General features: G+C 37.3%; 1 protein-coding gene across 25 annotated transcripts in view; it reads left to right on the forward strand.

Annotated features, from left to right (window-relative positions):
* The window catches only part of LOC134534589 (uncharacterized), a 58,079-nt gene that overhangs the window by 21,692 nt on the left and 12,022 nt on the right, over positions 1-24,365 (forward strand). For 16 of the 25 annotated variants that reach the window (XM_063373080.1, XM_063373133.1, XM_063373149.1 and 13 more), the window contains 2 exons: positions 1,513-1,616; positions 22,975-23,553. In XM_063373080.1, coding sequence (XP_063229150.1) covers positions 1,513-1,616; positions 22,975-23,066 — 196 coding nt within the window. In that variant the 3' untranslated portion in view covers positions 23,067-23,553. Of the gene's footprint in view, positions 1-1,512; positions 3,481-6,113; positions 6,197-22,974; positions 23,554-24,365 lie in introns of those variants that run through there. The other 9 variants (XM_063373109.1, XM_063373125.1, XM_063373182.1 and 6 more) reach the window with 3 other exon arrangements.

Raw genomic sequence — 24,365 nt, forward strand, 5'->3', positions numbered from 1 at the left:
AATCACAGTCTCATTGTGTCGTCACTAGAAAAAGCGATTTTCTGTGGTTCCCACTGTGTTCTGGTACCATTGGAGTAAACAAACAGCTTTGTTTGTTCTCTGTATGCTTCACATCGTTAAAAATTTACTAGTTTATTAATAAATTTACACATTTTCTTGGAAGTAGTGAAACACAGTCTTATTAGCCACCACTCATAAGTTTGAAGCTTGATTTTCTGATGATTTTGATTGTATGATACATGCATAATTGGTTGTCATTATACATATAACCCTATTCAATTAATAATATCTCAGTTAGTGTAATTAATTATGTGTTCAGGCGATTTGTCACCAATATTTGGATGTTTGGGTGCACAAATGTTTGAAAACATGGTTATGTATAGAAATATATTAAAAAAATTGATTCATGAATATTCCCACATTTTTAGTACTTTCATAAGTAGAGGTCCTACTAAGTAATACAATGAAAGGTATTTCATTGGGCACGCTCGGTACCATGGCCAAGCTGGAGTAGCGATTTTGTCTAATTATCAAAAGTCAATATATTTTTGACATGAATTGTAACCCACCAGAAATTCGACTTGTGATGGTAGTAAGTAATGTTATTTTTTCATAATAAATGTGTAGGAAGAGTAATGTTTCATATTGTAACATTATAAGTATTCTAGTGTTAGACCACTACAGTATCTTGCCCAGACATTTGTTTACATTTGACGTGTTGTTTGTGATTTAATTAACAGTTAAATCTTTCTTAAGTGTGTTAATGCTTTAAAATAAAATCGTGCTGACTAATTTTAGCTTTCAGTGTTTTGGGTGTGATATATGAAGCATAATTTTGGGGTTTTGTAACTTGTCTGTATTTTTGGGAATTAGAAACACTAACATAGTTTATGTTATTTTTTATTATTAAAATGCAATGCCAAGAAGTATTTTAGCGCTTTATTTAATTAAGAACTTAATTTGCGAATATTGGAAAATACACAATATAATATGTTCGTTTTGTCCAAATGGTGCTAGACCCATTTCTGGAGTTGTAGCATCTATTATGTTTTAGCAAAAACTGAAATGAATAAAACATTTTGGATATATGCCTTTAAGTTCCCACGTGTAATTGGTATTGTTTACAATAAATTGATTCATGGTGCAATAGAGCCTGTGTAAACTTTCCTGGGGGTAGGATGAACGATGAATGGGTAATTATAGGTGTTTTAAACATGAAGTTTAATGAATTAACTTGTTAAGTAATAATTGTTAAGGATCAAAGTATTATTTTTTGTACACTAGCAGTTATTGCAGATAGTATGGATAAACTTTGATGTAGGTAGGTAAAAGTACATGCCGCGCAGTAATGTGACCTGGTGGTAAAGGTCCACCCAAAAAATCTGAACCTGAGCTGCTTGGTTGGTGCCGAATCATAGAATGCTGATCAAAGACCTTTCGCTATACCAAGGAGGGAAAAAAAATAGATTCAGTGATGTGTTGCGAGTGAAACTTGTGATGTGTGTGGGTCAGATCGTGCGAGGACTCCCGTCGGCCGAAGAGCTGCCCGAGCGGTGCTGCTCTGTGCCGGTCTCCCAGTGGCAGCAGCAGGGGAAATTCTATTGTGTCGGTCCCAGGTGAGTAGTTTTAACTTGTGTTCACTCTGCATCGCACCATAAATCTGACACAATTGTAGGGTTATGTGAATTTCTTTCCATTCTTCAGCAATAAAAAAAAATGAAAATTAAATGACTAGGAATATTCTTGGTTCGTCTCATGATGAAAATTGTTTTCTCTTAATTATACATATACATATATACAGTATTTGCTAATAGGTAAACTCGTAAAACACAGGAAAACATTTACATAAAATTCCCAGTTACATAGTATGGCTATTTATAGTGTATCATTTCCAGATCTAAAATTTTAATTTATATTAAATTTTCAATAGACTGAAAAATACAAACAAAATAATTTCATTTATCAGTTTAGCCACAGTGAATTTTCAACTAATTTTTAAGGGAGTATTAGTTGAACGGTATAAAAGTTTATCATATAGCTGTGAGTTACAAAAAAAAAAATTGATAACATAAAAACCTTTTCCATTGAAAAACTCTTCTATGTGCCAACTTTCATGGCAATTGGTCAAACGGTTTCAGAATTTATTTATTGTGTCATACATACCAACATTGTGTGTGTGTGTGTGTGTGTTTTTTTTTTCTGGTAAGTTTGTAATGTTTTTAGTGACTTAAGTTTCACAAAATTAAAATTTATATATAATGTTTACTTTTTGTGCATGATTTCATGTCAAAGTTTTATTTTTAATATTTTTTTTTGATACTGGTAAAGATGCTGTGTATTTCTTTTGGAAAAAGTGAAAAGCACAGTTAGTGTGAGAATTGACAATGGCAGAAGATAATGCTGAAATACCTACTAAGTGTAATGTTAGATTTATAGACCTTCAGAATTTGTTTAAGAATAGTGTTATTTCTTTCAAACAGTGTCTCATAGAGAAAAATGCATAAAATGAAAATTGTTTGAAAAATTAATTCAGAACAAGTATATTCATTTTCCATATACCCATCATTTTAGTAACTGGCAAATTTCCACACAACGTTCAGTCCCAGTGTTTTCAACAAAATGTAAATTATTAACTTTTATGCATTCACATCTATGGAAACATTTAATTGAAAATCTACACACACTATCAGCCATATGCAAGAACCCTTTTTTTTAGACTCCCTAAAATGAAAAGTTAGCCTTAACTATACTGCAAGACCAACCTTCAACCTCCCTTTTTGAGGACGTCCTAAATTTCAAGTAAAAGAAGCTGTCAGGAATTAGGCTGCCGGATCCGAACCTTAAGGACTTCTACATCAAGAAGGCGAACAACTTTTCAAAAAACCAAATTGGTTAATAAAACTATTAGTTAATTTAGAGAGAAATTGGACTTGTGCTGTTAGTTAATAATGATATTTTGTCATAATGAACAGGAAAAGTTCTGTTGCATATTGTTAACATTTTAAGTACTCTACTAGTGTTAGATCACTACAGTATCCAGCACAGACATTTATTTATAGTTGTGTTGTTTAAGTCATGATTTAATAAACAGTTAAATCTTTCGTGAGTGTGTTAATGCTTTAAAATAACATCGCTGACTAATTTTAGCTGACAGTGTTTTGGGTGTGATATATGTAGTATAATTTTGGCGTTGTATAACTTAATTTGTAGGTATAGTTGGAAATTATAAACACAAGCATTTTTTTTTGTTATATTTTTAAAATGCAATGTCAAGAAGTTTTTTAGTGCTTTATTTAATTAAGAATTTTATTTGTAAGTATTGGGGGAAAAAAATTATCATGCTCATTTCATTCAAATGTTGCTCGACTCATTTCTGGGGTTGTAGCAAAAACTGAAATGCAGGAAACATTTTGGATATATGCCTTCTAGTTCTCCCGTGTAATTAGTATTGTGTACAATAAAGTGATTTATGGTGCAATAAAGTCTGTGTAATCTTTTCAGGAGCAAAGTTAATTTTTACACCCTAGCAGAGGGACTGGAGATGAACAGAAAGTGGTAGGGGTAGCTTTTCTTGGTAGGACAGGAAGGTAGTGGAATGGGTTGGATGAAGAGATGCTAGGGGTGAAGGATGCAAAGGATATGAGGAGAATGCTAGGGGGAGGGGGGTGATAACGGAGGATGCCTTGCCACTGGGTGAAAGTCCAGTTGGAATGACCGGTTAGGTACATGAAAAAAGAGAGAGAATAAAATTGAGAAAATAGTCAGTTGCATTTGGTTAGCTACTTAAAACATATTTTATAATTGTATGGATGGTTGGTTAGTTTAGCTCCATTAAAAATACTGAAAAATTCTTGAACATTTGGTTAGGAATACCAATTTTAAATGTAGGTAACTTAACCTAACCAACTTTATTTACTATGTATTCAATATTACTTTAAATTTAGATAATAAAAACCACCCAACTGTTCTAAGGTTTCATGTACCTACCCTACTTAATCAGTCTTTAAAAGAGTACCTACTACTGGAAAATAATTTCAAGTAGATATCTCAACATTTTAAGTGAAGTATTTTTTTTCTTCCAAAAAAAGAGGCACTCTTTCAGAATTACTTCATCATATTTGTAGAAATTGCTATATACCTATTAATGAAAGCTAAATGGGGATTAAATGCTTTTGTTTACTTATTTTGTCACAAGGGCATATTTGTCTACTTTTGTGGTAAAGCACCCTTCAAGTGTTCTATGAATTAATTATTTACAAATAAATATGGTTTTTATTATAGGACTATCAGTAACAACATCTAACTAAGCTTTGCTTGTTTGCTAAATGAGAGAAAGTGGGGGAATCAAATTTTTTTGACATTACTTATTCTGCTCAGGATACAAACACATTGGAACTAATGGAACAGGGGTACTATAAAATCCTTTTAATCTTACATGAGTTTGTTCCATGAGAAATAAAAGCGTTTTCATGTAGCAACAACACCTTTGCTAGAAATAAATGGGAGATAAAGATTTGTAATATTTTTGCTTGAGGTAAATAAAATGGAAAGGGTGGTGTTGAGTCAATATTAAGGTCAAAACATGTACATTTGGTTAGGCTTCAATTAAAATATTAGTTTAATGTAGTTTTCGGGTTTTACAAATATTAATTATTCCTAGACTCCTTTTTCATTTAGTAAGACTATCTCTTCCCACACCCCAATCAGGTTTTTAATATGAAATCTCAATCAGACTGCTTTTCGTAGCAAAACAGAAGGCACACATGTTTAATTTTATTATCATAATTTACTAAACTAATGCTGCAGGTAGACAGGTATGCCCTCTGCAGTCCGCACTTGTCGCAAAGCTTGATTTTAAAAAGTGGAAATAGGGGGAAGGAATGGATCTAAATCTTAAAACCTGCTTTTGCAGTTTTTACAGGAATAAATTTAAAAAAAAATTTTTCAGCTTATAATTACCCTCGGTGGGTAATATTTTTAATATTATGGCGTCACCTGGCTCTCTGACCCCTGTTGCGAGTGATTCCCTGTCGTGATGAGAGCGATGGCCAGCCTAAAACTCAGGGAGTGAACGGGTTCTCACCTTGTGGCTTACAAGAGGGGGCCAGGACAACAGCGACCCCTTGAGCTGTCGGCCGCTTGAGATGCCACTTAGTTCGGTCTATGTATGTCCGTAGTTCGGTCTATGTCGTTCAGGCATTGGCTGCTAAACGGCGAACCACTCACGAGTCGCTAGCGGCAAGCGCGGAGCAGCGCTCAGACACGTCCGTCGCGGATGAGGGGCGAGCTACGACTGATTCCCACGCACCGGCGCACGGGGAGCGGGAAGCAGGGGAGGGGGGGCGCACGAGATGCGTGGGAGACAGTATGCGGTCCGGGTCAGATAACACTGTCATTCGTCACACCAGCCGCCGCGCTCAGATGCGCTCACCACTCGAAGCACCACTCAAACACTTTTTTACACTCATGCCCGGACCAGACGGCTATGGGCAACAGCGGGCCTAGGGACCAGGATAGACACGACAGCTGTCGTCAGTTAAATGTGTTGTTTCCAACACAACACTCCACCAGCATTGACACACATGTATATTTAGTTTTTTTGTTACTAGCAAAATGAAAACGTATACATTTTAGTCAAATTAAACACTCTCGAGATAATTCAACTCCTCGGGAAATTTTTTGGAATAAGCTATTTAACTATCCGTACCATGTTATGCTTACTTAGAGAAAACCTTTAATCCTATGTAGCTTTTATTGTAGTTGCTCAAATATGTCTCACACTCATGCACACAAACTTAATAATTGAATATGAGAATTCAAAATGATGATTACTTTTTTGTTTGGACTTTATTCAGCATGTTGAATGGGAATAAAACTATGTATAAAAAGTATGATTATAGTTTATACCTATTTGTAATTCATAACTTTGATATATTAATATGCTATATATACCCCACAAATAATTAAGTATACAGCTGAGGCCATCGTTCTGAACAAAATGAAAACATTAGGTAACAACATAATTTTTCCTATTGGCTTATAGCCATGACGTTCCCGTGATGTCACTGAGGTTTCTGTTCGTTCGTGAGATGGTCAGGTTTCTTTTTATTTAGGAGCGAGAAGTAAAGGAGCGAGCTGGCCTTTTTGCGATTCTGCACGGTACTTTAAGAAAATGGACGTGTCTTCCTTCATTAAGGTAACCTAAATGGAAAAGAAAAGTAATATTTCTGAATATGGCTCTACATCTTAATGCCACATTTGTCTGTTCTTGTTTACTGGCTGATGGAATGTGGAGGGAGGGAGGGGGGGAGAGAGAGAGAGAGTGCATGGAGCTTGTTACAGGGTCCCACCCTCTTCCTCTCCTCTTCCCTTTGTCTCCTCATTCTTTATTCATGGTTTGCTTTGTGAATGACAGCTTTTGTGCTGCAGGCCAAAACTCATATTTCCTTCAGAGACTGATAAATTATTCGGAACTTACGAAAGCGGTACCAGAGAAGCTCGTGTAATTACAGTACAAGTAAATTTACTATTGTTTGTTGCCAAACTGATGTACATTACAAAATTCTCATACCTTTGGAGGGGCCACCACGGGGTTTAGTGGTCAGATCGCTCACTCTGGATTTTACACACATGGGAAATGTGGCAGATGTTGCTTTGAGGCAGTGGGTTTTATTAGCATTCTCTCTCCCCTCCCCCTTCCTCTCAATTCATTGTGATAATGCTTCATCCACTTCCAGTTGGTCTTTATTGTATGCAATGATTCTGATGCAGACAAGATATTGAAGCTCGATCTTACACAGTGTTGCTTTATCATTACTTTTATTTAAGGGATATTTCTAAAATTTTGACTCAATACCTCCCTTGTATTTGTTGTTCTGCAACAAATATATTTTAACATATACTTAGTGCAATAATGTGGGTGTAAAAAGTTGTGCAAGTGATATAAACACTCATATCACACTAAGTGTATACATTCAAAATATTAATAGCAGAACAACAAATGCAAAGGAGGTAATCAGTAAAAATTTTAGAATCGGCCATTAAATATAAGCAATTAGGAAATAATAATAAAAAAATCAACTTGGTATGTGAGACAGCCTTGAGTGTAATTCATTAATTCATTGGACATCTCGTGATATCTCATACTAGTGATAGTTCACAGTCGTTTGTAGCGCATTATCTTGGAACCAAATGAAAGCTGGTCTTAAAGCTTTATATTCAAAAATAGGTAAATTGTGATTGTAAGCATGGCTGGAGTTCTGGTAATTGGTGATTATAATCTTGGACCCAGTGTGCACTGCTGCTTAATTTTGTGTGTGCCACTGTTATTAATCTAAGGTGTATGCATGAAAGTTGAAGCCATACTACAGGCAACAACAGTAACTGACCACAACAAGCAAAAACACACACCATACTGATACATAGTTATAAAAGTAGAACTATAAACAAGTAGAGAGTGATTAAAGATTAAAGTCAAATAAAAGCAGAATAAATGGAAGATGGAGTGTACTGAATTTAATAGTATGTTCTACGTGAAACCGTGACTCTTTGCCACATAAACACTATGTCACAACAATCAACATCAATAAAAATATATGATTAAAATTATTACTTTTCATCTCTATGTTTATAAAATCATGTAGTTTAGTGTATTTTTTAAACAACTTTAAGGTTAATTATTGTTTCGATATCTGGAGTTAACTGGAACTCAATGGTCTATTCCACAAAAATTCAAAAGTTTACTTTACTAATATTACAAGGAAAAGTAATTACATTGGAAAAAATCCTTTTTTGAAAATATCTGACTATCATTTAATATTTACTAAACAGTTTGCTCTCTGCTGGATTCCCAGGGTAGATTTCAAAAGAAGTCTTATTTAAAGGACCACTAGTTGTGGAGTTACAACAACTAAATTCACTGGCAATAAAAATACTTATCAGGTTTGGGATGTCACAAAAATTTATATCTTTCAAAATAGAAATGTTTATTTTATAAAGGGGTTTGCACACACAACCATGTTTCACTTGGCTAAGGTATAAGATGTACCTAGCTGTCTGTAAAAACTACTGATTACAGGTTATAAAAACCACTGGTTTTAAACACTGAATTTAACACACCTGGATAAAATACGGTGCAATACTGAAGTAACTGTTAGGTACGCATATATTTAGCTGACCCTAGGCCATTATAAGTTCAACACACACACACAAACACACACACACACACACACATATATATATATATATATATATATTATATATATATTGTGCGGGAACCTTCTTAGTTGTTTAGGCCCCGCTAGGGTAGCCAATTAAATATGTAGAGCTACTTTCGTGCTGCTTAGTAGGCTCCACACACACACTTAAACGTTGGGCTGAATAAAACTGTGTAATAAATTAGATTTCTTAAATTGTGTGACTCTTCACTGGTAATGTTGACATAAGGTAAGTCACAGTTAGGTGTTATTTGATTGATATGGAACATACATAAATACACACTGGAGTAGGTGGACTTACAAATAACACAACACAACACTGTGAATATTAAATATAGAATTATTTTATTTCCAATGTAAAAACGATTTAAAAGATTTCAATCTTATTAATATATTTAATTATTATTCATATCCAAAACAACAACCTAACTTAACGGTGACATCATAGTAATTCAATAAAAGTTCAATTACCAGGAGTTATGTTGCGCACATTTAAATATTTTCAAAAGTCTTAATTCGGGTTCGTTGACACTACACAGTTTTTAATTAATGTTTTTTTTTTTTTAGGGAACTTAAATCAATTTACCTCGGCTAGATAGGTTCAAAATCATCGGCAGAGCTCAGAGCCTCTCATCTATAGGACCACTGAGTCTGTTAATTAATGTGTAAATTCGTAAAATTTATGTCCAAGTATTATTTAAATCCTCTATAAAGTCAATTTAATTCATGAAATCAATGTTTATAATAAGTTTCGGCGACGATGTGACGTAAAAACGGGAGTTTCGTGATTCGTGCATAAGATTAGGGCACAAAAAATCTGGGCACTTTTATTACTCACGTTAATCACTCCTATTATATTTATCTTTTTAGATAAATCCTATTTAAATGTTCTGAACTCCCTAATGGTTCATAATTATCATCCACTATCCGGGATGCCTGATGCTAGATAGCTAATTTTCAGGATTTAAATTCGCCGACGTCACGAAGTTGCCGCTCATTCAGCTGGCCATTGTAGAACTCTCTTTCTTACTAGTTTCCTCAAAATAACCAGTAAGACTCACTTTTAAATGGTGGCCCGTGATTGGCCAAAAGGACCGTTTCAGTTACCTAATTTCTTACCGAAAACGTAAACTCCGAACGCAACAATTGCGCGGATAACAAAATTTCACTTAAAATTCAAATACATAAATATTAAAATTAATAATTTACATAATAAAATTACGGCGTTAATTTTACCGTTTACAGTTTTCAAGTCCATTAGTCCTTAGAGGGGTATCAACAATACCTCGTTCAAATAGTCCGGTAAAAATCCAAACAATCACTTTTCCATAGACATACATAACCAAATATTGCCGTTTCTGAAAATAAATGATATTATACATAGAGCAAACAAAAATAAAATAAATCGTAAATAACAATAAATAATTAAACTGTCAAAACAAACATGTTGCAGTACAGATTTTGCCGCCCTTGTCAATTACATTGAACAGTGCTCTTTGACCTGTTCAAAACGGTGCAATGTGATTGGCACTTCTCTTTCTCCGTCGCACAATACACAACACTCTTCGTTGCCTAGCAACGCGCGCACCAAACGACAAACAAAAAAAACAACTTGAGAGAGACTACCTCTCCTCCTCGATTCGTTTTTTACCGTTGCGCGCCTGAAAATCGCGCCTTTTTAAACACTTTTTATCGGGTCGTCGCTGCTAACAGACCTGCGCGAAGAAGTTCACGGATTTTGCAGTGCAAAATCTTCGAAGGCTGGAACTGCTGCTGCTCTCCGACAGCTTCTGCCTTGAGCCGCTCCTGTTGAGAAGGACTCGGGAGGACTTACTTACTGTGAGTATGATTCACTAAAGGGATTCGAAGGGGTGCAATGTACACGTGAGTCAACAATAGGACGTTCTCCAGGTCACGTCACGGCAATGGGTCAACGTCCATCTGCGGTGATGACTGCATCCTTGCTGCGACTCCTCCTTCCTGCAGCGGACAGCGGCGTCGAGACGGCGCCTGTCCTCAAAACGACCAACAAACCTGGCCTGGTTCACCGCGCGTCGACGGGGTCTGGCGTGAGGCGATGATGCTGTACCAGACAGCACGGCATCTGGCACTGCAGCTGACGTCATCAACTGCTGATGAGGCAGCATCCAGCCGCCCTGCCTCACGACTACGCGCGAGACGGCGTCGTGGCGTCTGCGGTGCTGATTGCGTGGGGCGAGGTCACCACTTCCCACAAGGAAGCACTCGTCTATTCCCCTCACTGTTAGGTACACAATCGTTGCGAACCGCACTATGTCTAGCTCACTCTGGTGTAACCTTCGCACCTGACTTAAGTATAGGTGTCCGGGTCTTAATCGATAACTTAATCACTATGTGCGTACTTGTACTCTTGCAAATACAAGTGTCTGCAGGCAATACAACTTGTGTACTTGTCGCGGAACACTATGACGTCACCGTTAAAACAAAAATATCTTAAATTAACCTTAAAATTCCTAGCTTAACATATAACATTCACATTATTAACATCATTGTTAGAGAAAAAAAATAAATAAATACCATTAATTATTAAATCTCAATTCTTGCATAACAATGCATGGTTATCAATAAACAATAAATTCAATATTAGTACTTTGCTTGCTACTAACATATCACATTGTTAGTTTGTACTCGATTAATATGCATCACAGTGCATTTGCTTGTTTGTGTTCTCATTTCATGAGATTTCATACATTTCACAAAAACATATCATTATAGCATATCATTATTGAATATTAAACATCACATGTTTTGCTTTTCATAATAACTTATTGATAGCTAACATAATTTATATTCATTACTCAATGTTTGTAACTTACATGTTTACATTTCATTATTAAAAATATTTGCATTTAACTATAGCATCTTTAGCTTGCTATTTACATTTGCATTTCATCACACTTGTTAACATTTCATCCAAGAATATATATCAGATCATGTACATACTGACAATTAATAGTTCATTGTTATGTTTACATAGTACATACTAGCAATTGATCATAAAATATAACATTTATATATAATTAGGTATATAATAACATTTACATAACATACCATTAACATTCCATTATGTTTACAGGTTGTACAATCAAAATTTCATAGTGTCTTTACACATTGTTTCCATTTTCTTCTCCTATACAGAGAAGTCGTTGGTTTATACAATTACCAACTTAGTAACTTTTCAATTTCAGTCTGCTGTGCTCAGCTCAACAGCTGTAGAGGCTTTATCTTCCTCTTCTCATCTTTCATTACTGTTGTTTTCATCCCGTAGCGGTCTCGCTGGGTTGAATAATGTTCACATTTCATTTCATCTTGGTTACTATCAGTAACATGAGTCTTGTAACCTACTGAGGCTCCTGGCTTCAGTGTAGCTAAGGTTCCTTTTACCAATCAGCTGTTTCACAAACATGCTGTATCAGGATAGCTTTCAACATATGGTATCACATGTTCAATATTTTTTTCATTTCTTTTTAAGAAAAACTTTCTTGCTTTTTTTTAATTTTAAAACTTCTGTTAGGCGAAGTTGCTTGTGGACACTTGTTTGCCGGAGTACATTCACTTCTCGCGACAAAGGGCTTAGATCCTGAGTTTTTCAGATCCACATGCTTCGCTATTCTTCACATCATTCGAAGAATACTACTCAACAACTATGACAGTGCTGCGAGTGAATAGTGTTGAGACGACGTAATTTTCTTGTATAGGGGCTTCTCCCAATAAATCCTTAAAAATCATCGATTCCAAATTTCAGTGTTTTCATTTCATAGAATATCAATGCCTTGACATCCAAAGTTTAATAAACTAAAAGTTTCAGCTAAATCTGATTGGATTTGTATGCGAAATGAGTGCATACTTTTCTAATCTGCATTCTGGTTAGAATGCAATCCTAAAGATCATTCTTTTCCCTAAATTCATCCCAGAAATGGTAAAAAAAATAGTGAAGTTTTAAAATCTTAGTGAGTTCTTCTATAAATATTAGAAAATTCAGTGATCTTCTATTTTTCATCATCAACATAACGACGCCTATTGGATTACTCAGCATCATCAATAAATCAAGGTAACCTGCATTATATTATTCTGCTTGTAGTTGCGAAGTGTTATGTGCTTTTAGAGATGCTTTGCATGCCAGTGTTTACATATGTTTACACAGCAGGATGGGGTATCATACCACATAGTTACATCGACACTAAATAAGCTTAATTTCTTCTCGTTTGTTAGTACACAGTACATACAGCTTCACATAGGTATAGGCTAGTCTAGCGTTGTAATATATGTCTTAGTGACATTTGAGTTCATACTCATACGAGGAATTGTGCAAGCCAACTGATACATAAATACAATACACATTGTACACTGGTAGCTTCACAGGCTACAATAACATCTGTATGGGTGGCATTTCACTTCACCTCAAATACAGCAATATAGCGGGAATTACACTTCCGCATAACCACAGGGTAAATATCTGCATAGGTGGCATTTTACTTCACCTTTACACAGAAACAAGCGGGAATTACACCTCCGCTTAACATTACAAATTACAGTGGCTGCACTACGCCTCACATGGCGTACTAGATCACATAATCACAGTGACATACACTTACTCCTCTGCACAGTTCAGATCCCTGGTCTGAAACTTACACTTGGACTGCTCTCAGCTGTTTATGGTACTAAACCTTGTATCATCACGAGGCATTCACAGCTTAGGTCGGTACTGCTTACATAGTAGTAGGGCTCTTGTATTCCCTTAACTGCGTTATATTATAACGGCCTACTGGTCGGCCTGTTGCTGGCTCTGCTAGTGCATAGCAATTCTCTTGCACTATGTCTGTGATGACATAAGGACCTTCAAATAACAAAAACAATCTCTTGGTTACATGTTCCCAGGCCTTGCTTACTGGAGTTGTTTTCTTCAGTACCTGGTCTCCAATTTTAAATTTTGCTAATTTTGATGCTGGTTTCCTCTTGCGTCTGATGTCAGCTTCTGCTGTCAACTTCCTCTTCACTAGAGCTTCTACCTCTTCTCCTGTAGGTAGTTTTTCTTCATTAGGGGTTTGTTCACATCGGGGTAAATACTTCGGGTTGATCGCCGCCGATCTATTCAGGCTCATGGCTTCTCCAGGGGTAATTCCAATAGAACCATGTACAGTATGGTTAATAATGCACTCTACATATGGCAACTTATCTCGCCATGATTGCTGCGAGTTATGGCATAGCGTACGTAAAAGACTCCCTATTGACTTCATGAGTCTTTCCACAGGGTTACTTTGTGGATGTCGTACACTGATAGTTGTAGGTATTGCACCTAATTTCCTGACTCCTGTTTGCCACAAATCACTGGTAAACTGGGTACCTCTGTCTGACAATACCACTTTAGGTAAACCAATTTCTTCAACGAAAGTTTTTAATTTTTGCATAACTGCTTTTGCAGTTGGGTTCACAATTGCATATAATTTTGTGAATTTCGTGAAAACATCTTGCATCACAAAAACATACTTAACACCTCCCTTTGACTGTGGTAGGGGGCCAAATAAATCAACGGATAATAATTCCAATGGTGCTGTTGGAATGATTGGCTGCAATTCTCCATGCAGGTGTTGTCCAGGTGGTTTCACCTTCTGACATAGGTCACAGGCACTTGTGACCTTACTTATATAGCGTGACATGTTAGGCCAATACACTTGCCTCTTTAATGCTTCGATGAGCTTCTTGCTCCCTACATGTCCCAAGGCTACATGTAGTTCCCAGGTGATTGGTTGCCTCAAATCAGCTGGTATCACTGGTTTCCAGTGATCTTCGAAAATGCCTCTCTTCCTTGACTGGGCAAACAAAACATTTTCTGCTGACAAACAGAAATGCTGGTGAATTTTATTATCAACTGACTGCTTCTGCAGCTGGTTGATGGTGTTTTTGCAGTACTCATCTGCCTGTTGTTTACATTTTATATCCTTCAGGATATCTCGGAGTTTAGGGTTGGTTTTAAATATTTCTGTGGATATTGGTGCCACTAAAAATTCCTTCTGTCGTTTTGATGTAGATGGTGAACTTTCTTGTAGTTCATGCAGGCGACTTAGGTAATCTGCAGTAGTGTTGGCAGATCCCTTGATATGATGTATATGAATATCATATTCCTGCAGTAGCAAAAACCATCTCGTAAGGCGGCTAACAAATAACTTGCCTGCCTTAAGGCATGTTAACGCCTGGTGATCTGTTAACAATTTCACTGTTTCTCCAAGTAGCAGATCCCTGTACTTCTGGAGTGCCCATATAATGGCCAGAGCCTCTCGCTCTGTAACAGTGTAATTTCTCTCGGCCTGGTTGAGAGTACGACTAGCCATTGCTACAGTCTTTTCAATTCCATTTTCCTCCTGTGCAAGCTTACAACCTAGGGCTGTGTCAGAGGCATCTGTGTATAACAGAAATTCCTTCCCTTGGGTTGGATGGTATATGACGTGTTCAGTCAGGAACAAGTTTTTCAAGCTGAGGAAGGCTTGCTCGTGCTCTTCACTCCACATCCATGCCTGGCCTTTCTTCAATAGGCTGAACAGCGGAACTGCACACTGTGCAACTTGGTTGGAGTATATCCTGTAAAACCCAATTATTCCAAGAAACGCTCTTAGCTGTTTCACGTTCCTCGGTGTAGGAAACTCTTGGATGTTCTGCAGCTTGTCTGGGGCTGTCTTAATGCCTTCAGGTGTGAGGATGTGTCCTAAAAAGGGTAATTCCTCTCTGCAGAAAACAGATTTTCTAATTTTCACAGTCATGCCTGCCTCTTGCAATTTGTGCAGTACAGTGGCAACATGCTGCATGTGCTCTTCAAAATTTGATGATGTTATTAATATGTCATCGACATACGCCCTTGCAAATCCCTGACACTCGGGTCCTAAGGTTGCGTCTAGACATCTCGTAAAGTCAGCCACTGCGTTACACAGTCCAAACGGCATAACTGTAAATACATACTGCTGATTCCTGAACAGAAATGATGTATATTGGCAGGAATTAGGCTCTAATGGTATCTGCCAATAGCCTGACGACAGATCCATGGTTGTGAGATACTTCACACCTTGATACAATCTTAAAATTTCTGCCGTTTGTATAGGACTTTCCCTGTCCTTGACTGTAATTTTGTTGAGCTCCCTAGCATCGAGACACAGTCTTACTGTCCCGTCTCGTTTACTCACACAAACTATGGGGTTAGCATAGGGGCTTGCTTCTCTCCTGATTACATTCCAATCAATCATAAGTTGTAGGTAGGCTGTGGCTTCCTGAACGTACTTCACCGGAATGGGATAGCATTTGCGGTGGTACGGTGCCTCCTCATTTATTTTAATTTTCGCTTGGTAGAATCTGTTTCTGCCTGGCTTGTCAGAAAATACTGACTGAAAATTGGCCAGTACACCAAACAGTTGTTGCAGCTGACTGGGTGATACACTCTTCACCTCCTGTAGTGACTGTCTTATGTCTTCAAGTGATGCCTGAAGTTGCTCACTTGCTTGTGCATTGTATATGTGCCTGTGCATAGGTTCACTGTACAATATTCCCACAAAACTTTCCCTCACATGCCACTTGCCTGTGAGTGTGACTGGAGTTTCACAGTCATTTGAATGAATTTTACATAGTTTAAAATCTATCACTACACCAAATTGTGATAGAAAGTCGGTGCCTATTATTAGCGGTTTTGCTAGGCCTTTCACAACTAGTGCAGTCATGTCTTTCGGTCTGCCTAGGCCGTGTACTGTTATCAGTACCTGTCTGTTTACAATAGGGCTTGCCCTTGATGTCACTCCAATTATCTTGAGTGCTGGTACTGGTATCTTGGGTAGTATGATGCCCTGATGCTCGAGGTAGTTCACCAACTCCTCACTGATACACGTGACTTCAGCGCCACTGTCAATTAATGCATCCACGTTGCATTCTTCAATTTTTAATGTCACATGTGGACAAACTGTACAAACTTGATGAACCCTATTTTCATCATTTTCATTATAGAGAAAGTCCCTTTCACTTTCTCTTAGCATAACAGTGCATATAAATTTATCGTAGCTGATGCAGCTGTAAATTGGAGTTTTGTCGTTATGTACCCCTGAGCCTGAATAGTGGGTTTCTGTTCGGGGCGATCCAACTGAAACCCGTTCTAGTTTAACGTGCCCTGGTTGGCACGTCCACCTGGAACACGTTGTTGTTGTTCTTTGTGGTTCCAATTACTTGGTCCTGCGACGCTGGACACTGCAGCCTTGAACTCGGCTGCTACCGGGTTCACTTCCCCTCTCTGGTAGTATGCAGCTTGATGTCCTGGATGCTGCGCCTGGAATGGTGGTGGAAATGTCGCGTTCTGGTAGCGTTGCTTGTTTCCAGAGAACTGGCTATTATGGGCTTGGCCGCCATGATTCTCTGTCGTCTGGGGGGAATAATGGTGGGGTGGCATTCGGGTTTCTTCGTGCCGGCCCTGGTATCGAGGTTCCTCCGTCTTGCGGTACTTCCTCGCGTACTCTCTCTCGTCTTCAGACGAGGATCTTGGGCGTCGGTCACGGGACTCCCTGGGAGGCCGTACTTCAGGCGAGTAGGAGCGGCGGCGGTTGTCGTTGCGGTCGTCCTTCCTCTTGCGCTGGTACATCTCTTCGTCGCTATGATAGTTCCTCGTATTTGACCACCAGGTCTTCCTCTTGTTGTAGGGGCCTTTGCGTTGGCTCATAGCGTACCGGCCATATGAGCTTTGCTCTCTGCCCTTGGGTTGCCACGTCATAGTGTGGACAGCTGCCTGACGGTTGTCCCTTGGCTTGTTGTCCCTGTTTTGCCAATAGTTATTCAGGGGTGGCTGGCGGTTCTGCTGGGGTACCCTCTCGTGGTCCTCCTTGGGTGCTGGCGTCCTGTCCATTTTCTCCAGCTTGTCGTAGTTCAGGAGCCTCTCTCTGAACTCTGTGACGTCTCGGTACGTCAGGCCGGACAACTGCTTTTGGTAGCGCAGCGGCAACTGAGTGAGTATTGCCGCTACGAACTCCTCGTCCGTCATGGGCAAGTCGAGGTATCTAGTTTTCTCAAACATTGTTGAGAGGTGGGCTTCCAGCGTTGTGCCCTTCCTGGGGTCATACCTCTCAGTATGGAGCTGGGCACGCAGATTGCTCTGAATGTGCAGACTCCAATACTGCTGGCGGAACATGGCCTGGAAGTGATTGTAGCTACTGGTGGTTGCACTCAGCATTTCCCACCAGTAGAAAGCCTGCCCTTTCAACGCACTGTTGAGGCATTTTAGTACCTCAGCCTCGCTGAGATTGAACGTGGCCGCATATTCCTCAAAGCGCTTCAAGAACCGTATAGGGTTCTCGGTAACCCTTCCTGAAAACGTGGGCATGGCCTCTGCCCAATGCTTGGCCGGGTGGTGGATCAGAGTAGCAGGGTCCATACTCGACGTGTTTACAAACGTCCTGCTACTTGGCCGATGAGTGATGGGGGTGACACGTGACGGTTCCTGGGGCAGGTGCTCAGTGTAGCACTCGGTGCCGCCCTGTTGCTTGCTTGTGGTGGGCAGTGTTGGAACAGTAGGTCCATGGCACTCGCTTGCCTGGGCCTGGCCTATACTACCAGCTGATGCAGCTGTAGGGCTCGGTTGGACAGATAGATTTTCAAACCTGTCCCTCAGCGTAGCTGTGGCCACCTCGATGTCACCAAGCCTACTCTCCAGGTGCTGGATGTGCTCACGCACCTCTTCCCTGGCGTTGGCCTGTCCTCGATGCTCGTTGGCCATCATGTTCCTCAGGGACGTGACGTGGGATTCCAACCCATCTACCCTGCTGTTGTATTGGGAGACCTGTTCGGCTATCTGCTGAATCTCCTCATGTTGTTGCAAGAGTCTAACCTCGATGCTGTGCTCGAGATTCCTTAGGCTGGCATTGTTCTGTTCCATGGCAGCATTGGTCTGTTCCAATCCAGCCCTCAACTCAGCCGTGAGATTGATGTTATTTTGCTCTAGTTTTTCAGTGAGAGCAGTGTTGTTTTGCTCTAGTTTTTCAGTGAGAACGGTGTTGTTTTTTTCCAATTTAGAGTCGTTCTGCTTCATCTGAGCATTTGTCTGCAGCAAGATCTGCATCAGTGACTCTAGTGTCACTGGTGGTGGAGTAGGAGTGCTATCCTGGGGTGCAATTGTGTGTAGGACAGTGTCATTTATGTTTTCCTGCTCCATGATTAGGGGAGATGTGAGCCGCCCTAACCTTTCCTCACAGGTGACTACAGGCGAATTCCCTGCAGATGATGAAGGATTCGACTCACTGCTTGAGGTTTGTGCAGTAGCATACTCCTCCCCTACACTTCGTGATCTTTCTCTAAGAAAGTATTTGTTTTGTTCGTCGGCCATAGTGGTGTGCAAGGAAGTAATTGAAAAAAATAATGCGTTACACAAATAGTGCACTTGCACACAGTACTCGGATGGTACAGAATTTACACAAAAAAATTGTTGAGGTGTCCCTTAACCTCAAAATCGGCCCCACCGTATGGGCTCCAAATAAATATGTGCGGGAACCTTCTTAGTTGTTTAGGCCCCGCTAGGGTAGCCAATTAAATATGTAGAGCTACTTTCGTGCTGCTTAGTAGGCTCCACACACACACTTAAACGTTGGGCTGAATAAAACTGTGTAATAAATTAGATTTCTTAAATTGTGTGACTCTTCACTGGTAATGTTGACATAAGGTAAGTCACAGTTAGGTGTTATTTGATTGATATGGAACATACATAAATACACACTGGAGTAGGTGGACTTACAAATAACACAACACAACACTGTGAATATTAAATATAGAATTATTTTATTTCCAATGTAAAAACGATTTAAAAGATTTCAATCTTATTAATATATTTAATTATTATTCATATCCAAAACAACAACCTAACTTAACGGTGACATCATAGTAATTCAATAAAAGTTCAATTACCAGGAGTTATGTTGCGCACATTTAAATATTTTCAAAAGTCTTAATTCGGGTTCGTTGACACTACACAGTTTTTAATTAATGTTTTTTTTTTTTTAGGGAACTTAAATCAATTTACCTCGGCTAGATAGGTTCAAAATCATTGGCAGAGCTCAGAGCCTCTCATCTATAGGACCACTGAGTCTGTTAATTAATGTGTAAATTCGTAAAATTTATGTCCAAGTATTATTTAAATCCTCTATAAAGTCAATTTAATTCATGAAATCAATGTTTATAATAAGTTTCGGCGACGATGTGACGTAAAAACGGGAGTTTCGTGATTCGTGCATAAGATTAGGGCACAAAAAATCTGGGCACTTTTATTACTCACGTTAATCACTCCTATGATATTTATCTTTTTAGATAAATCCTATTTAAATGTTCTGAACTCCCTAATGGTTCATAATTATCATCCACTATCCGGGATGCCTGATGCTAGATAGCTAATTTTCAGGATTTAAATTCGCCGACGTCACGAAGTTGCCGCTCATTCAGCTGGCCATTGTAGAACTCTCTTTCTTACTAGTTTCCTCAAAATAACCAGTAAGACTCACTTTTAAATGGTGGCCCGTGATTGGCCAAAAGGACCGTTTCAGTTACCTAATTTCTTACCGAAAACGTAAACTCCGAACGCAACAATTGCGCGGATAACAAAATTTCACTTAAAATTCAAATACATAAATATTAAAATTAATAATTTACATAATAAAATTACGGCGTTAATTTTACCGTTTACAGTTTTCAAGTCCATTAGTCCTTAGAGGGGTATCAACAATACCTCGTTCAAATAGTCCGGTAAAAATCCAAAGAATCACTTTTCCATAGACATACATAACCAAATATTGCCGTTTCTGAAAATAAATGATATTATACATAGAGCAAACAAAAATAAAATAAATCGTAAATAATAATAAATAATTAAACTGTCAAAACAAACATGTTGCAGTACAATATATATATTATATATATATATATATATATATATATATATATATATTATATATAATCACAGATTCCCTGAAATACATTAGGACAATATGGATGCTGGCTGGAGAAAGAACTATGTTCATAACATTATTTAACTATCAAATTGTAAATATTAAACTTTCAACCAATCAGATGATGCTATAATGTCATACATCAATAGTTCTTATTCTCTCAACCATATGTAATTGTAATATAGTAAGCAGTCCAAACAGTTCCTATTCATAAATAAGAATTATTGATATGTAACACTCTTTTATAAATAATATCACTAAAGATGCATTAAACAACATATGGGATTTATTTATTAAATAGGGGGGGGGGGGGGGGGGGATCAGTTTCCAGCTATTTCCTTGATGCTGATTAGTCAATGGTTGTGTCATGTTTATAGGTACGGTAGATGTTGGGCATGAAAATTTTGTACTGCCCAGCCTCAGCCACGCTTTACTTCTATATTCACTCTACAGAAGAGAAGATTAAATCTTATAGGTAGAAAAGATTTTATGGTTTTATTTGTAATGATACTTACTTCACCAAAATAATGTAATTTGGACTGATAGATTATGCACTTTTACTATATAATAATTTGTAATAAGCATTGTCCAACTATTGGGAACAATAAAAATAAATCAGCAAGTATAGGTGTATTTGAAAAATGTACCAATGGCTTAATGTAAAAGAAGTTACTAATAACAGTTGCACTATTAAAAAAAAAATACAAAAAAATTTCCACTCTGTTTACTAATACACTTTAGTACTAACTACATGCTAAGTAATTTACATTCATTGAATTTAATATATTAAAACATGAAGTTTTTTTAATCTGAATTACGTTTTGATGAAATGTGCTGATTAATTTCATGGTTTTTTTTTATTGCATTTAAGTGCTTTATGGTGTATTAACTTGCATTTCAGTGTTATTGGGTTGTATTGACATACTATTCGGTGTTATTTCACCATATCATCTTGTCACTACTAATGGGTGTTCCTATGCATTTCTGAACCACCCTGTAGTCATGCCTACGATTTTAGCAAGACCTCTTGGAACTTTGTGTGTAGTTTCACAGCTTCTGCTTGGTTCATAGACCTAACTTACATTTAGTACACTAGCATGGTTGTGCAAGCAGGAGAGGTTGCAGTGGATGTTGTATTCAAAAAAAATTATTTTATTGAATACTAGCTAATGCCCGGCATGCATAGCAATGCATTAGTCAATTTATTTTGTAATTTGTTTGAAGTAGGTACACACATACAAAGTATCTCTCTCGTTCTAATTCTCTATCTCGCTATCTATGTATCTCACTCTCTCTTTAAATATATCTATATAGCTATTTATCTATCCCTCTATCTCATTCTCATATACCTCGCTTTATCTCCCGCCTCCTCCTATATTTAATTCAGTTTAATTCGGTCATGCGTGCACACTCATACAATGAAAACACACAAACTGCTGCTGAACTATATGAAATAAACACATTTATTGAAACTCTTGTGCCACCTGTTTTCACACACAAACTGAGATGTCGCCCTTTGTGTTTGATTCAATTAAATTCTCTGAATTATTGCTGTTTCTATTTGAGCCATTTCACCTCTCAGAAAACACACAAACTACATGAAATATACACATTTGTTGGAACTATTCGCATGCCACGTATTGTAAAATGGTTTTACTAACTCAGAAACCTTCACAGACATGCACATAACTCAACAAAGTTTCATCGCAATCGGATGAATGGTATAGAAACGCATATGGTACAAACAAACGAAACTTGCATTTTTATATAGATATAGATTTGCCTTTATACAGTTACGATTTGTTTTGCTATCCAATTGCTAAGTTGACTTGACTTCAACTTCAACAGATGACTTCAACTTCACAACAGACACCCACTGCATAGATTAATACCTCCATGGATATGACTCGCGTGCCACCTATTGTACGTTTCCTCACCTAGACAGTAACCTTCCTCGTGTTTCAAAGGTCAAGTGTGCAAAGTTTCATCACAATTGGATGAATGGTTTAGGAATGCATAAGGAACAAACATACATACATACATACATACATACATACATACATACATACATACATACATACATACATATATTCATTCTTATATATTATGCACATGTAAAAAATAACTTGGGGTTTTAATTTAGGATCATTTGAAATGTGTTGCATATTGGATGAATGTATCACGTGAGTTGGAATTCCATTTAGATTCTGGAAACAGTATGAGCCACCAAAGAAAACCATTTGACAGCCTAGTATTGCAAGTATCATTTGTGTATTATGCTATTCAGTCCAACTCCTAAAATTGTAAAAAGGTTTTTTTCTTCTCTCCTATGAAGTGTAAGTCTATAATTATCAGAAGCACAGAAATTAAATTGGCTTTTTGAAATAGTTTTTCATTTGATATACATTTGAATAAAAATGATTTCATACAAGTTCGTTATGGCATCTCATTTTTAGATTTTTACCTGTATGATTGCTGTAGGTTAGCACACTTTTTTATCTATATTTTTTCACTGCAATAATTTATATTATATTTTGTCAGATTTTTTTTAAATTGCTAGATCTTAAAATTTTTTAAAAATATATTTGTGGTATAAACTGTGCAATTGAATGCAATCATATCTTTCTGAGCTCTGAATATTATATTGGTTAATTGCTGTTCAAATGCATTATGGATTTATCAACATATTGAATAATATTTGATAACTGCCACCTCAGCTATAACGCTGTAGAAACACTGTAAAAATTAATCTTTGTTATGTATGTTTGCAGTAACACGACGAGAACTGAAACATGAAAACAGACGTTATCAGCATCAAAGGCGCTCAAGCAGTTCTGGCGAACTACGCAAGCCCTGGCGATAACAACCAACTCCTTTACATTCTATGATAAGTGCATTTACATTATTACTTGAGTAGTACACGACATTCCTTTCATTATTGTTTTTGTCATTAAGAATTAAGATGTATATGTTTTGGCTGAAAATTAATGTAAAGACTGCCTTATGCTGCTTAGCAAAAATCTAGTCTTGTTAAATTAGTGACTGTGTGCCTATTATACTGTATACATCATATAAATATTTTTTTGTACGGTTAGTCATTTAGTGCTTCCTGGACTAGCATTTGTGTGAATTCTGAGTTAAATCTTAAAAAGTACTAAAGTGGATAATCTCAAATTCTGGCATAGTATTCAGTGTTTTTATTGTTATATATTATTTTAATAATTTATTGTTACTTTATAAAAATGTAGGGTAAAACAGTTTGTAATTTTTTTTATTATTGAACCTTACTTCATAAATGTTCCCATGCTTTTTATAAATTTGTAGTTCTAATAAAACTGTGTGCATTTTAACATGCATTTGGCTTCTGTATACAATAAGATAAAATTAATTTTGTGATTCTATAAGTTACAGTCAACACTTAACTTCACAATCCTTCACGATTCCTGGGAAAAGGGTAGTTATTTTGAAGGGGTTGTTATTGGTATTTGGATTTATTTTGACTGCTCTCCAACCCCTAAACTAAAAAAAATTTAATTTTTCACACAATCAACTTTGTCTAGCACAAAAATGACATATGATTTTATTGAAATATTAATTTATTTACCTAAATAGATTTTAACAAGTGCGCAGTCAATTTCCAGTTGCCTCTTGCTGTAGAAACAAAGGTTGACATTGAAATATAATGTGAATTCTTATCAAATATGATTTTTTATCCAGTCTTCATGGCCTTATATACGTGGGCCTATACCTGTGACTTAGGAGTAGAGGAGGGTGGGTGCAGTGATGCAGAGAACAAATGCAAGGTCGTGACACGTGAGGGGAAGGCAGGTGGCTTCCCTCCCCCGGACTGCTTATGCAAGCACACAATGACAGTCATTGGTGGATGAGATGATCAGTATGTGTTATAGTAGAGTTGAAGACCCAAGGTATTTAAAATTACGTGGTGCATATTTAACATACATTCTCACTTGCTGTGCTTGTGATTAGTCACCACCACAGTGTGCCAAGCCATGTTGTATCATTCTGCAGAGATTGATCTTTTTTATTTCAATACAGATATGTGAAAGTGCTAGTGGCCGTTCTCATCACAATATTAATTTAAGTTAATTGTCAGTAAGTAGTCAAGACGTTAATCAAAGAATACAATAAAATAGCAAATACG

The sequence above is a fragment of the Bacillus rossius genome, chromosome 1 (genome assembly GCF_032445375.1).
Source record: "Bacillus rossius redtenbacheri isolate Brsri chromosome 1, Brsri_v3, whole genome shotgun sequence".
Classification (NCBI taxonomy): Eukaryota; Metazoa; Arthropoda; class Insecta; order Phasmatodea; family Bacillidae; genus Bacillus; species Bacillus rossius.